At 42.1% G+C, this 14,863-nt stretch overlaps 1 protein-coding gene across 2 annotated transcripts in view; it reads left to right on the forward strand.

Moving 5' to 3' along the window:
- Positions 1-13,799, forward strand: part of LOC123499383 (thyrostimulin beta-5 subunit-like) — a 22,510-nt gene extending 8,711 nt beyond the window's left edge. For both annotated transcript variants that reach the window (XM_045247302.1, XM_045247303.1), the window contains exons 3-5: positions 348-431; positions 11,884-11,958; positions 12,863-13,799. In XM_045247302.1, the coding sequence (XP_045103237.1) occupies positions 348-431; positions 11,884-11,958; positions 12,863-13,033 (330 nt within the window). In that variant the 3' untranslated portion in view covers positions 13,034-13,799. The remainder of the gene's footprint in view (positions 1-347; positions 432-11,883; positions 11,959-12,862) is intronic.
- Positions 13,800-14,863: the final 1,064 nt, after the last annotated feature.

Genomic DNA, 14,863 nt, shown 5'->3' on the forward strand with positions numbered 1-14,863 from the left:
ACTACTACTACTACTACTACTGCTGCTGCTGCTACTACTACTACTACTACGAGTATAAGCTTGAATGAAAATAAAATTTTACAGAAAGGTGCACAGACACACACACACACACACACACACACACACACACACACACACACACACACACACACACACACACACACACACACACACACACACACACTAACAAGCACCTTTACAAAGCATTGTTCAAAACACCCACACACACCTTTCTTCCCTCTCTGCCTTACCATTACTGAGGAAGGAAGGAGGGCGGCGGGAGAAAACCACACCAGCCACGTCTTAGATTGTAAAGTGAGAGCCTCGCATTCTTTCTTTCCATCCAGGTGCACAAGACTGACGATAACGGGAGGATGTGCTGGGATGTTGTTAACGTTATGAGCTGCTGGGGAAGGTGCGACTCCAATGAGGTGAGTGGAGTTCCATTGTGTTCATTGTCGAGTTTCGTAGCATCAGAATCCAGCAAGTAAATTTATCATTCTAGTTCTTTTGAGGGAATGCATCGTTAAACTGATTTAGGTGAGTTAATTTGACAAGACCCACTGAGATATCCTTGCTAGTTCTTTTGAGTCTGTACAATATTACTACATTACAAAAGAGGAGCATCATATTTTCCTTCTTGTTACTGCAATGTGCCTTGCCGTGACATTGTTATTGATTTACACAGCGTTACAAAACAATAACAATGCTATTTTTCCCTTCTGGTTCTCCTACATCGTTACTCAATTATGTGTCATTATAAATCAAAAGCAACAAAATTTCCCTCATGGCTCCTGAAGTGTGGTTGCTTAGGGATGCAGACTTCCCTCTCTCGGTCTTTTGATATGCTTATTACAAAGGACAGTTTAGCAGACGGAGAGGGACGAACAGGAGGAGGAGGAGGAGGAGAAAGTGTTTAGTGTGTCAGATATACTGCATGTGTTTTCCCAGAGAGAGAGAGAGAGAGAGAGAGAGAGAGAGAGAGAGAATGTTCAGAAATAGAAGTGTGATGAGCTGTGTTTCATGGTTTTAATCCGTATCACGTGACAGGGGGAGGGAGAGAAGAGAATATAATGAGAGGGAAGAGACGAGGAGTTAGGGATAAGAGAGATTACAAGTGGAGAATTAAAGATAATGGAGAAAAGGGAGGAAACTACGCCAGAGAGAGAGAGAGAGAGAGAGAGAGAGAGAGAGAGAGAGAGAGAGAGAGAGAGAGAGATTTACACGTATGCCTTTCTTTACTTCGAGCCCCTCCCCTGCTGACGCTACATAAGCTCATTCTAACAGTGAAGCATAACATTTCTATTTATTGGCAATTTCCCGAACTAAATCAGCGACTTCAATTTCTTGTATACTGAAGACAACTAAACTTTCTGAACCTTAAAGAAATGAAGGAGCAAACTCGTCTGTAACTTTGAACCATTGAAATTACTGACGTTTTGAAGAGAAGCGGTTCTTGCATTTTTAGGTTTCATCACATAGGAAGAGAGAGAGAGAGAGAGAGAGAGAGAGAGAGAGAGAGAGAGAGATATACTAAGAAATACAAAGGAAGTCCAAAAAGCAAAGATCTTGAGATTTTTGGGTAACAATTCATCTCTATTAGTGAGAGAGGCAAAGGACAGTACAGTAGAAGGACGAGAACGAGGAGGAGGAGGAGGAGGAGGAGGAAGAGGAGGAGGAAGAGGAGGAGGAGGAGGAGGAGGAGGAGAATAGCCAGAGAAATAACGAATCAACTCATGTATTTTGGGACTGTAACGCTTAGAGGAAGAACATAAGAAAAAATAAACAAAAGATGGAAGAGGCAAAAAAAATAAATGGAGGTGGAAGAAGAAGAGGAGGAGGAAGAGGTTTGACAACACCCCGGGGAGTAACAAATGGTCTTGCCGAACAAATACAGGGGCTCGCTTTACCCTGTCACCACGCCCCTTGAGCCCCTTCATTCTAATCACAGTGATGGGTGTGTTCCCTCTTCCCTTTCCCTTCCCCTACCACCTACACTCCTTCACCGCTCAGCCCTTTCTCTCAGCTATTGCCTGCCCTAGAAAGGAAGGGAAGGTAGTACGTGGTGCTTCCTCGCTCTATGCATCGTATTCTGAGGCACTTCTGTACTTCTCATCCACTATTTCAAGAGTATTTATTTAAATTTACATAAGTTTTTAAGATGTTTTTACGGTTCTAGAGGTAGAATGACAAGATTTCTATATTATCAATTGGAGAAACTCTCTTGAAAACGCCACTAATCATCGCTGGCATTGGAAATAGTTGTGGTAAGAGAGAGAGAGAGAGAGAGAGAGAGAGAGAGAGAGAGAGAGAGAGAGAGAGATATACGGCCTAGGAACCACAATATTCTCTCTCGAAAATGAACTTCACGTAGACTTCGGTACTGAAAAAATGTTATGCTTAGAGTTGAAACTGGCAGGTCACAATACTACTACTGCTACTACTACTACTACTACTACTACTACTACTACTACTACTACTACTACTACTACTACTACTACTACCACTACCACTACTACTACTAACCTACCACCATTACTACCACTGCTACTATCCATATTAATACTACTTCTACTACTATTACTACTACTACTACTACTACTACTACTACCAACCTACCATCATTACTACTACTACTACTACTAACCTACTATAACTTCTAATCAAGCCAGGTATAACGAGGGCAGGAATGCAAAGAATTATCGCATTATGGTGAAGTGAGTCTGGTGGTGGAGGTATCGTGGGCGGCGTGGTGCGAGTACATACACAGCTCGACACAAAAGACTTCCCTGGAAAAATGTCAAAAATGTTGGTGGGGTGAGATGGAATCGGAAATCTGTGTGGATGCAAATGGTGATCTTGTTACTGGTCGATGGATGGAGAGACGGAGAGATAGATAGATAAATGTCATTGGTTCGCGTTCTGCTTGGCTTCAGTTCACCTGTGGAAGAACGAGTGAATGTCTGGTGTTATCATCATTAGTGTTTTAGTGATGTGGTTCACGAGATTCTTCCTTTATAACAGAGGTCCGTATTCAGAAACGCTTTGTTCTCTCATTCCGACTATTTTAAAGGCCACAGAGATGATTAGCGGTGTTTTCAATAGTGTACCTTCAATTAATAATGCAGAAATCTTGTCAGTCTGCCTCTAGAACCGTAGAACACTTAAGAAACGGTTTGCTCCTTCACCACGACTATTTTTAAAGACCACAGAGATGATTAACGGGGTTTTCAAGAGTGCTTCCTCAGTTAATAATGCAGAAATCTTGCCATTCTGCCTCTAGAACCGTAAAAACACCTGAAAAAAATTCGTGTACATTTTGATAAACCCTTTTGAAATAATGGAGGTGAAGCAAAGAAGTGTTGGAGAATACAAGCCAGAGACTGAGGAAGCTAAGTGACTGAAAGATGTGTTTGTGTGTAGGGAGGTGTGTGCGGTGCTTTGTTTGAGTTACCCCGTGTAGGATTGCCGGCCTGATATATACACAACACTAACGGCCATATTCAGAAACGGCTTGCTCTCTCACCACGACAATTTTTCAAGCCCCCGAAGATGACTACCAGGGTTTTCAAGACAGTTTCTCCTTATGATAAACTAGAAATCTTGCTAATCCATCACCAGGGCCATAAAAATGCTCTTAAAAACATGAGTATCTTCAACAAGAGCCTTTTGAAATTGTCGTCGTGAGAGAGCAAAGACTTTTTAAATACTGGTCTAAATGTGATAGTAGTAGCAGGAACAGTAGCAATAGTAGCAGTGGTAGTGGTGGTAATAGTAGCAGGAAGACTAGTAGTATATTTCCACTTCATTAACGTGTGTGGTGTCGAAATAATAGCTGCGTTCATTCTAGCGCCTCGTTTTGATACTCATATTTAGTAGAGGGATGAACGTCAAGCAATTTCCAGCTCGTGTGCTTTGTGTGTAAATTAGAGACATGTCCTGTGGTGCGTGGTAATTAAAATGAACCTTTTTTTTTTCTCTCGCTTGTAATATCTTGCCCCACCAGAGTTTTCCGCCTGTCTTTCTAAACTCTTCAGTACTGGGACGCATTTTTACCTTGAAATTTTTGTGTGATCAGACGATTTTATTGACATTAGTAAGGGTCTATGGAGGTCTAAAGATTAATGGCCAGTGCCTTTGCTGTTCTAATCCTCACATAAGTTTCTGAAGCTGTATAAAATCACCAAATAGTAAGCCGAAATGAATATGAAAATGTGTCTCACTACTAAAGAGGTTAAACTCGATGCAAAATATAATGCGGGGCAAAATTAAGGCGTCTTTCAATTTTCAAGGTAAATAAGTTGTAGCAAATGGTGAAAATAGATAAAAAAGAAAAAAAAGGAGAAAAAATAGTGGTAGTGTGTATTGAGGATATCTGTGCACACACACACACACACACACACACACACACACACACACACAGAGAAAGAGAGAGAGAGAGAGAGAGAGAGAGAGAGAGAGAGAGAGAGAGAGAGAGAGAGAGAGAGAGAGAGAGAGAGAGAGAGAGAGAGAGAGAGAGAGAGAGAGAGAGTTGTGAAATGAAGAAATATGAGTCAAATGTTATCTTTTTCTCTTTTTTTTCATTTTATCGAGTGACGAGAAATGAAATAAATAAAAGAAATATTTTGTTCCTTTCGTGGAAGTGATGAGTGGACGTTTTTCCAAAGATATGTAGTGTTTCTCTCTCTCTCTCTCTCTCTCTCTCTCTCTCTCTCTCTCTCACCTCAGCACTCTCTCCCTCTGTTGCTTTCGGTTTCCGATAAAACGTTTGTGAGGATCAACGTTTTTTTCCCGTCACGTCATACCTTTTTTTTATGGTATTTCTTATATCACTCGCCCACACACACCCACCCACACACACACACACACACACACACACACACACACACACACACACGGGTGATATATTGGTCAAAAAACGTTTCTCTTATATTTTTTGATGATGGTGGTAGTGCTGGTGGTGGCGGTGGTGGTGGTGGTTGTAGTGGTGGTGGTGGTTGCGTTTTCCCATAAACAATTGGCAGTTTACTTTGATGGATGATTACAAATAGAATTTATTGTGTCTACCTTATTACCTGCTTATTTATTTGTCTGTCTATCTGTATGTCTGTCTGTTTATTTGTATGTCTGTCCGTTTCTCTCTCTCTCTCTCTCTCTCTCTCTCTCTCTCTCTCTCTCTCTCTCTCTCTCTCTCTCTCTCATGCATAATATATTTAAAGTATTTACACTTTTCCAATAGCAACTCTTTATTTCCGTGAACCGCTGAACTTATTTTAAATTTTACGAGAAACCCTGGGAAATGAAAAGTAATACTCGTACACTCTATTGCAAGGGAAGTTTAATTAAGAAAAGCTGTTTTATGGTGAGAAATCCAAGAGACACATCGTATATTGATATCAGCTTATATTAACCCCTTGAGAACCATGACGCGTATCCATATTCATTCTGCTTACTATATGGTGATTTTATACAGCTTCAGAAACTTTTGTCTGTGATTGAAATAGTGAAGACTGTGGCCATTAATCTTCTGACCTCCGTAGACCCTTCCTAATGTCAATAAAATGGTCTAATCGTACACAAATCTCAAGGTAAAAAATGTGTCCCAGTATTGAAAGGGTTAATATCATCAATGCTACGTGTTTTTTGATAGTCTATAGAGATACATCTGCCTTTAGCTTCCACGTGGAGCTTCAAATGTATCCCTTCAAATGTGTCCTTTTGCTTACTCCCGAAGTGCCGCAACAATAGGTCTGACTTTCTGCTCTTGGCTTACAATCACCCGTACCTTTTTCTCGTTGGCCTTTAGCACAGGTACAAAGAAAGGGAAGGACACACAGACACACGCTCCAAACAGATGCAACCTTTGTAATGCCTTTCACGACTCTAATGAAAGTAACTTGGTCCGCACATATTTGTGAGCATAAAGAAAGCCTTTGTCGCTCTCTTTTTCATTCCTCCTTCCTCGCTTCTTCCTCCTCTTCCTCTTCCTCTTGTTCCTCCTTGTGTTTCCTATCCTGGTTCTTCTTTTGATGCGTTTTTTTTTTCTAATTCTGCTTATTCTGCTTCTCCTCCTCCTATTCTTTTATTTTTTCCTTGTTTTCTTCATTTATTTTCCCATCCGTGTTTGTACTCCAGCTCTCTTTTTCCTGCAGTGTTGAGGAGCGCGGGCATTGCCGAAAATGGGCTGAACCTTATAGCATTATATTTTTGTGTAAAAGTTATCTAGTTAACTTTCGCCACGCCACGGCAAAGAAGTGCTTCATTGGAACTCCCTTTTATTTACCTTGGAAGGCTTCGCTACCACATTTTCTTTTCTATCTATTTTTTCTGTCCTTAGTTTTTCATCTTTAAAAATTCCTTAATCTTATTTTTTAGTGTGTTGTGGTCGCGTGGGAGGGGAAGAATCAGAGAGAGAGAGGGAGAGGAAGGGTCGAGGGAGTTAGAGAGAGAGGGTAAGAGAAGGAAGGGAGGAGGAGGAGAGGGAGGGTGTGGAGAAGAAGGATGGAGGAAGGGAGTTAGAGAGGGAGAGTGTGAGGGAAGGATGGGTGGGTGAAGGGAAGGAAGGGCAAGCATGGGAGAGTGAAGAAGGTAAGGGTGAGAGAGAGAGAGAGAGAGAGAGAGAGAGAGAGAGAGAGAGAGAGAGAGAGAGAGAGAGAGAGAGAGGGGCGGGGTGAGGAAAGGAAGGGTGGGTGGCGAGAAGGAAGGGTGAGGATGGGAGAGTGTGGACGGAAAGGGTAGAGGGAGGGAGGAAGAGGGTGTGATTATAATTGCGTAGGAAAGGCCACGTGAGGGAGCTGCCACGTTGCCTTAAGCTCATATTATTGGCGACAGAAAAACGCTGAATGCACCTCCACGTGAATCCCGCCCAAGCTTTTGTATCTCTGATTAGGGAAGTCTGCCTCACAGTGCTGGGAACTGAAAGATTCTCGTTTTTCCCTTGCTTACTCTTATTATTATTTTTTTTTTCATGATTCGTTGTTTTGTTCTGTTCAGGATTCATTTCGCTTCTCGCATGGCAGGATAATTTTTTTCTGTCCTTTATTTAAAATTAATTTTCTCGTGATTCATATTTTCGCTCAGTTCAGGAGTTATTGTCATTCTCTGTCCCTGTCTTCAAATGCACTATTTCTATCCTGCTCTAGTTTCACTTTGTCGCATGATGTGTTGTATATTCAAAATGCAGTGACATGCCATTCCTGGCAATACCTTAGCCGTAGTCGCGACACAGTTACGCCATCGCGGAGAGTGGCTGAGGCTCGTCAGGGAGAAAACGTTACAATCCACTAGTTTTGCGAAATGGCGAAATACAGCTATTCCCGATAACCTTACTGGTTGATGGTGCAATACTACGCTGCCTTGTGATCTATATGACTGATCGGCGGACTGGCTGAATGATTAACTGATTGACTGCTTAACTGAAACACTGGTTCACTTTTCCTCACTCCAATAGCCAGACAAAGGCGTGGCTTGTAACATATAGCGGTGACAATGCTTTAGTTCATCTGACTTAACTCTGACTCAATACTCAGCTCACTGACTGACTCATTGACTCGTTGAATACCTCGTTTTAACTTGGCCGGGGCTCACGTGGCCTCGCATCCTACGTGCTGCAATTAATCCTTTTTTTCGCGGAGGCCAGAGGCGCCCAAATATAGACGACTTCAATTAATGCAATGTCAACAGCAATCCTGGTGAAGAGAGAGTGTGTTCATGAATTGTTGAAGTCCCTGCAAAGGTGGTGGTGGTGGTGGCAGTGATGGTAGTGGTGGTGGTGGTGGTGCTGGTGGTGCCAGTGTTGTAAGAAGATTAATTACATAACATAATATCATAAGGGAAGCAGTAGGAAGCCATTAGGCCTACACGTGGCAGTCATTGTATGAAAATGTATCCCTTCTATCATTCTCATCCACAAATGTGTCTCGTCTTCTTTTAAAGCTCCCTGAAGACTTAACACTATATAACATGAACACTGAGTCTATTCCATTAATTTTGTACTATAGTTAAAAACAGTTCCTTGCTAACTGCCATTATTGCCAGTAATTTTCCTCAGCATTATTTCATATTTGCAAACAATATATACAAAAGAATTATGAGTTGCTATCGCCTGGCCTTAACTTGGCATGTTAAAAAGCATTTTCTTACTGTATCCAATTTATTTTTTTTATCAAATTTAATTCCTGGGTAACCTTCAATACTGGGACACATTTTTATCTTGAGATTTGACCATTTTATTGACATTAGGAAGGGCCTATGGAGGTCAGAAGATTAATAGCCACAATTTTCATTACTTTAATCTCCTACATAAGTTTCTGAAGCTGTATAAAATCACCAAAGAGTAAGCAGAATGAATATGAGAACGGGTCACACTACTCAAGGGGTTAAAGACTGCATGAGACGTAAACTTATTATTCACTATGAAAAACTCGGGTTAGGAAGGAAAGAAAGAGAACAAAAAAAAATGACAAAGAGGAACAGAAGAAAGATGCGAAGAGAGAGAATGGATAGCGTTGAATTTAGACACGTCCTTCTGCTTTGCTCAATTTTCTGTATTCTTTTTCAACTCTCCTCTCTTCACATCAATATTTCCTGCAGTTAGAGTCTGTTTTCCTCTCTTTGGCTCTGCTTTGTATTCTGGTAATGATGCCTTGCCGATTTTCTCTCTCCCTTCTCACTTTATCTGGCTTTCACTACACTCTTTCACTTCCACCAATGTCTTTCTCTGTCCTCAAGTACGTTTTCTTTCTCCTTCCTCTGAAAGCCTCACTGACGCAGAGGAGAACTAGTAAGAAAAAATAACAGGAAGAACACGTCGATAGATTGTGAGAGAAGAATGCATTATCTGTCACCATTCACACGACTCATAGACATTAACCTCTTCAGTACTGGGACACATTTTTTACCTTGAGATTTGGGTATGAATCGACGACTTTATTTGCATCAGGAAGGGTCTATGGATCTCAAAAGATTAATGGCCTGAGTCTTCACTATTTCAATCCCCACATAAGTTTCTGACGCTGTATAGAGTCACCAAATAGTAAGCAGAATGAATAGAGAAACGCGTAATAGTACCGAAGGAATAAACTCAGTGACTACCGGGTGAGGAAAGCTGTGTTAGTGATATGGGCCGCTGTATAGGAGCTGTGGGGTGCTGTGTATATGGCAAGTTGCTACGGAGTGCTGTGGTTGTGGGAATGAATTTTGTGGTGTCCGTGGAAGTTGGTGTCCGTGGAAGTTGTGTGGATGCTCTGGAAAGCTGTGAAGGATGGCAGGAGCTGTATAAGTGCTATGAAATGCTGTATGAGTGCTGTGGGATGCTGTGTGGCAGAGAGAGAGAGAGAGAGAGAGAGAGAGAGAGAGAGAGAGAGAGAGAGAGAGAGAGAGAGAGAGAGTGAAAGAGAGCCAGAGACCACGTAGCATAGTTACAAGTGGTGCGTGTAGGTAAATTGACAACCAACTCCTGCAAACAGCGAGTGTGTGAATTGTTGTGGTGAGCAATTATTCTCAAATACTAACCACTGCTCGAGAGAGAGAGAGAGAGAGAGAGAGAGAGAGAGAGAGAGAGAGAGAGGGAGAGGTTTAGTAATGTTAAGGCCACAAGTGGAGATGTCTTCGTCCTGTTACCTGTTCTCACGTATCTCATTAAGGTGTGCTCCTCTAACGCACTTATATCCGTCAACCGTAAAATGAAAAAGGCCCAGTTAGTCCTCCTCTCTTTGCTCTTGAGGGGGCTAAGTATAGATTTTTACCTTTCTTCCCTTTCCCTGTGTGTGTATGTGTGTGAAAGGGAAGGGCACACACACACACACACACACACACACACACACACACACACACACACACACACACACACACACACACTCTCTCTCTCTCTCTCTCTCTCTCTCTCTCTCTCTCTCTCCCCCAAGCATAAGAGGACAAGAAGCTATGAAGAGATTTACAAAGTTTCGTCACACGCCAACCAAAGTTACCTCAATCCACTCACACCTCGGGATTTGCATAGCCAGACTTGCTAGGTAAATAAACTCCCTCCCACCACCTTGCCTCCCACCACCTTGCGTTACAATATGTGGAAATTAATCTGCCTTTCCATTAATTAAGCTTTTCATTTCCTGTCGTGTGCAGCAGAGAGAGAGAGAGAGAGAGAGAGAGAGAGAGAGAGAGAGAGAGAGAGAGAGAGAGAGAGGAAGAAATAACATGAAAACATACAACAGAAAAACAATCTTCTCAATGGAATGATCTACACCAAATTTGAATTCCAACGCGGGGGGAAAATGGTTCAGTCGCTTTGATTAATTAAATATGTTAAGTGGCTTACGACTAAGAGGGAGGGCAAAATAATTAATTAATATCCACCAACTAAAGCACAGAATATAAGGTGCGATCTCTACACACGCACTCTCTCTCTCTCTCTCTCTCTCTCTCTCTCTCTCTCTCTCTCTCTCTTTCTCTCTCTATATATATATATTTCTGGTCAGACACAGTGTTGTTTGTCACGTTAAAGTTTATTTTGAAGGAAAAATGTGAATATTCAGAGAGAGAGAGAGAGAGAGAGAGAGAGAGAGAGAGAGAGAGAGAGAGAGAGAGAGAGTGAGTGAACGTAAAGAAAAAAAATATGCGGCGGAGAGAAAGGAAAAGGAGGAGGAGGAGGAGGAGGAGGAGGGATGTTGTCAGGTGGCAAGGATTATCGTGTGTGTCAAGAGAGAGAGAGAGAGAGAGAGAGAGAGAGAGAGAGAGAGAGAGAGAGAGAGAGAGAGAGAGAGAGGCTGAAAAGGAAAAAAAGAGGAGTAAAAAGTGTGGAAGGAAGATAGCCTGGGGGAGGAGAAAGAGAGCGAGGAAAGGCAAACAGCGGAAGGCAGATAAGAAAAGAGAAAATAAAAGAAAAAAATAAGATAAAAGAGAAAAGAGGAAGAAGTGCAGAATGGAAAGAAGAGACGCGAATAAATTGAAATACACACACACACACACACACACACACACACACACACACACACACACACACACACACACACACACACACACACACACAAAGGCAGAAAAAAAAGGGGCAAGAACAAGAGAAGTGATAAATTGAGAACAAAGAGAAAAAGGAAACAGAAATACAAGATAAAACAAAAGAAACGTTATTAAATTGAAAACACAACTGAAAAATAAATAAATAGAAAAGCAAGTTAAAAAAATTGAGAAAACACGGGCGAAGAAAATAGAACAAGAGAGAGAGAGAGAGAGAGAGAGAGAGAGAGAGAGAGAGAGAGAGAGAGAGAGAGCAGAAAAAATAGAAAAGCAGGAAACATGAACGCACACAACGCAAAATCTAAAAATAAACATTACATCACACACACACACACACACACACACACACACACACACACACACACACACACACGAGTCATCTTCCCTTCACCCATTCACCCTCAACGCATTACCCTTCTCTCTAGCTAGGCACGTTCCCTTGTGGCGATTACTACGGGCGGGTAATGAGCGCTTTGATTGCCTTACATTATACACTTGCTTGTTTAAACCACGACCCTCCCCAACCTCTGACTTCAGCCGCTGGAAATAGACTCAATGTAATTAGTAAGGGAGGGAGTTCAGGCTGACGCTACCCTTTTGTCCTTAGGCATCGGAAAGTGGCTGTTAATCTTGCTGTGTGTGGGGCGTCTCGTGCTATTTCTGCCTGCCTGGACGCGAGTCATGGCTATATTGGTGTGTGTGTGTGTGTGTGTGTGTGTGTGTGTGTGTGTGTGTGTGTAATAGAGTTGTGATGTCAATTATCGTTATCTGCGTGTCTATTTGCCTATCAGTCTCTCTCTCTCTCTCTCTCTCTCTCTCTCTCTCTCTCTCTCTCTCCTCTCTCCTGACTCAATCACTCCCTCTCCCCCACAGATTGCAGACTGGAAGTTCCCCTACAAACGCTCTCACCACCCCGTCTGTATTCACGACAAAACTCAATTAACCGAGGTAAGATCACGCACGCACACTCGCAGTCATATATACACACACACATACATGCAGTCCTGGAAATAGATTTAGATAGATATTTATTGACCACAGCCAAATATTAGTTACAGGAGGACTTGGAAGGTATGGTCCATCAAAGTGTAAATGGCTTAAAACTGAATAAAACTGAAAATACATACAAAACGTCCATTTATACAAACAAACGCATGAAAGGCCTTAAAAAAAAAAAATATTTCACACAAAAATCCAAAAAAATATAAACATACATGGTTATTTATACAGAGAGACAGACAGGCACTGAATATTACTATACATATAACATTTTTTTTATATTTTCATTAAGAATATGTGAATTTACTCTCATAAAGTAGAGTACATGCATTTATTTTTATTGGTATTTTTTGTTAGGAAAGCTGGTGTGTATTGTGACGGCTGTACCTATAAACATCACATATGCAATTGTACTACCTATCTTGTTTTCTATTTGTATATCAGTAAATTCCTCTTCCTCTTCTTCTTCATCTCCTCTTCCTTCATCGCCTCCTCCTCCTCCTCCTCCTCCTCCTCCTCCTCCTCCTCCTATGGCAATATCATCACCGTTATCCTTCAACAACGCTCATAACATCCTCACACGTAACTTGCTATCATATCTATAACTTCTGCCCTCACTCACTCCTCTCACTCACTCACCAACTCCCTACCAATCCCTTTCCCTCAGCACTCACTCCTTATTTTGCCCTCTACCTCAGCACTAACTATTTACCTTCCCTCTCTCTTGCACTAACACTGCCCTTCCCTCTCCCTCGTTAGCACTCTCACTGGTCTTCCCTTTCCCTCAGCACTCTCACTGCCCTTCCCTCTCCCTCCTCAGCACTCCCTAACACCTGTCTTTCTTCCGCCGCAGGTGACGCTGAGGAACTGTGACGAGGGAGTGGCGCCGGGGACTGAGCTGTACTCTTATCACGAGGCCACGCGCTGCGCCTGTGCAGTGTGTAAGTCCTCGCAGGCATCGTGTGAAGGGCTCCGCTACAGAGGCGCCCGCAGAGCCCCGAGAGCCCAGGTGCCCAGAGGCTGAATGCTCCACCCACTTGGGCCTGCGACTGGATATCAAGACCCTGGTTCCTGCCTCCTCTCCCACTCTGTCACGTGATTCTGAAGTCCTGCAGGATATACTAGAGCATTGGTTTAGGATGCTCGTGGATCTATTGTACGTACGTAGAGTCCCTTAAATAAATGCAGATATTATTTTCTAAGGATTCTCCTGGACGAAGCTCTTCAGGATATGTTGACGGTCCCAGCTGAGATGACCGAGGTGTGGCGGTGGTGATGGTGGTAGCTAGCTAGGGTCGAGGCATCCACGGTGGCCGCCGAAAAGACTCCCTTCCGATGCGCCAAACATTCCTTCATTCATTTCTTCGTTTTCTTCTGACTGTTTTGATTCGTTACTGAGACAAGGGAACAAGAATACTCTGCACAGCATCTCTTGAAAGAATGAGAGAAGGAAACCTAACAGTGAAATACAAGAAGGTGACAAAGAAATGTCTCGGGAGAAAAGAAGTATTGGCCAAGCGGTTGTATGCTCACTCAAGAGACAGTGTAAACTAAACTGTAATAAGAATGACATGTATAATCTGTCACTTGTCCATGATTTGTATGTCAGTAGGTTATGACAGGCGAGGACGATTCAAGTGCTGACTCACAGAATACTTCAAGAAATAGCGACGATTCGAGGAAGAGAAAAAAAAAAAAACAAGATAAAGAAAAGACTGTGAAAGAGGGTAAAAAAAAAAACCCTGTAAAATGAAGAAAATAAAACAAGATAAAGAAGAAACTGCAAAAAAGGATGAAAATAAAACAAGATAAAGAAGAAACTGCAAAAGAGAGTGAAGGGAGAAAAAAAACAGGCTATAAAATATAGAAATAAAACAAGATAAAGAAGAGATTGCAAGAGAGAGTGAATAAAAAAAGATGAAGCAGTAAAAAGTCACCATTCCCACGAAGTAACGGAACCCATTAGGTCATTAAATAATAGAATGAAGAGAACCTGATCAAGAGAGAGAGAGAGAGACAGAGAAGACAAAAATCAAGCAGTAAACAGACACACTCCTATGAACTACCGGAACCCAAGAGTACCAAACAAACTCGCCGCTGTAACGCAAGGTGGCAAGATCCTCCCCAGGTTTCTGCCCATACCCCCACTGCCTCTCCTGCCCCTCCATTGGTCGTCAGGAATTGGCTTCAACATCCACCGAGGTTCACGAGGAATGTAAACTGTTTGGTATTAGTTAGTTAGAGAAAATCTTGTTCGTTTGACTCTGTGTGTGTGTGTGTGTGTGTGTGTGTGTGTGTGTGTGTGTGTGTGTGTGTGTGTGTGTGTGTGAGAGAGAGAGAGAGAGAGAGAGAGAGAGAGTCGATGAGATGAAGTATTAATTTCGTCCTTATTTATTATCATGTACCTTTTGTGTTCCTTCCTTCCTGTGTTCCTCAAGCGGTCCCTCCAATTCCCGCTATTTGTGATGAGCCAAAACGTTGATTTATTTTTTCTTTCCCCTGTGATTTGATTACCCTTCTCCTTGAGCTGGCATCCTGTACCGCCGAGTGGGCGAGTGTCGTCCCCCAGATCCGAGATTCAATAAATGTCTTCAAGAAAGCATTAGCTATTTTTGTAAATAAATCCGCTACGCTGCAACCTTCTCTCTTTTCTTTTTCACCCGCCGCTCAATCCATCAAGCCACAACGACAACTCATGAAGGAAAAGAAAATGATCATCAATATTGCATCTGTTATTCCTTTTTCCTCATACATAGTTATTTGCCTGATTTTTTTTTATATATATATACACACTCGCACAAAAAGAAAGACAGAAACACTTGCAAACGTATTCTTTTCCTTTAGATAAAAAAAA

The sequence above is a fragment of the Portunus trituberculatus genome, chromosome 49, assembly GCF_017591435.1.
Source record: "Portunus trituberculatus isolate SZX2019 chromosome 49, ASM1759143v1, whole genome shotgun sequence".
Lineage (NCBI taxonomy): Eukaryota > Metazoa > Arthropoda > Malacostraca > Decapoda > Portunidae > Portunus > Portunus trituberculatus.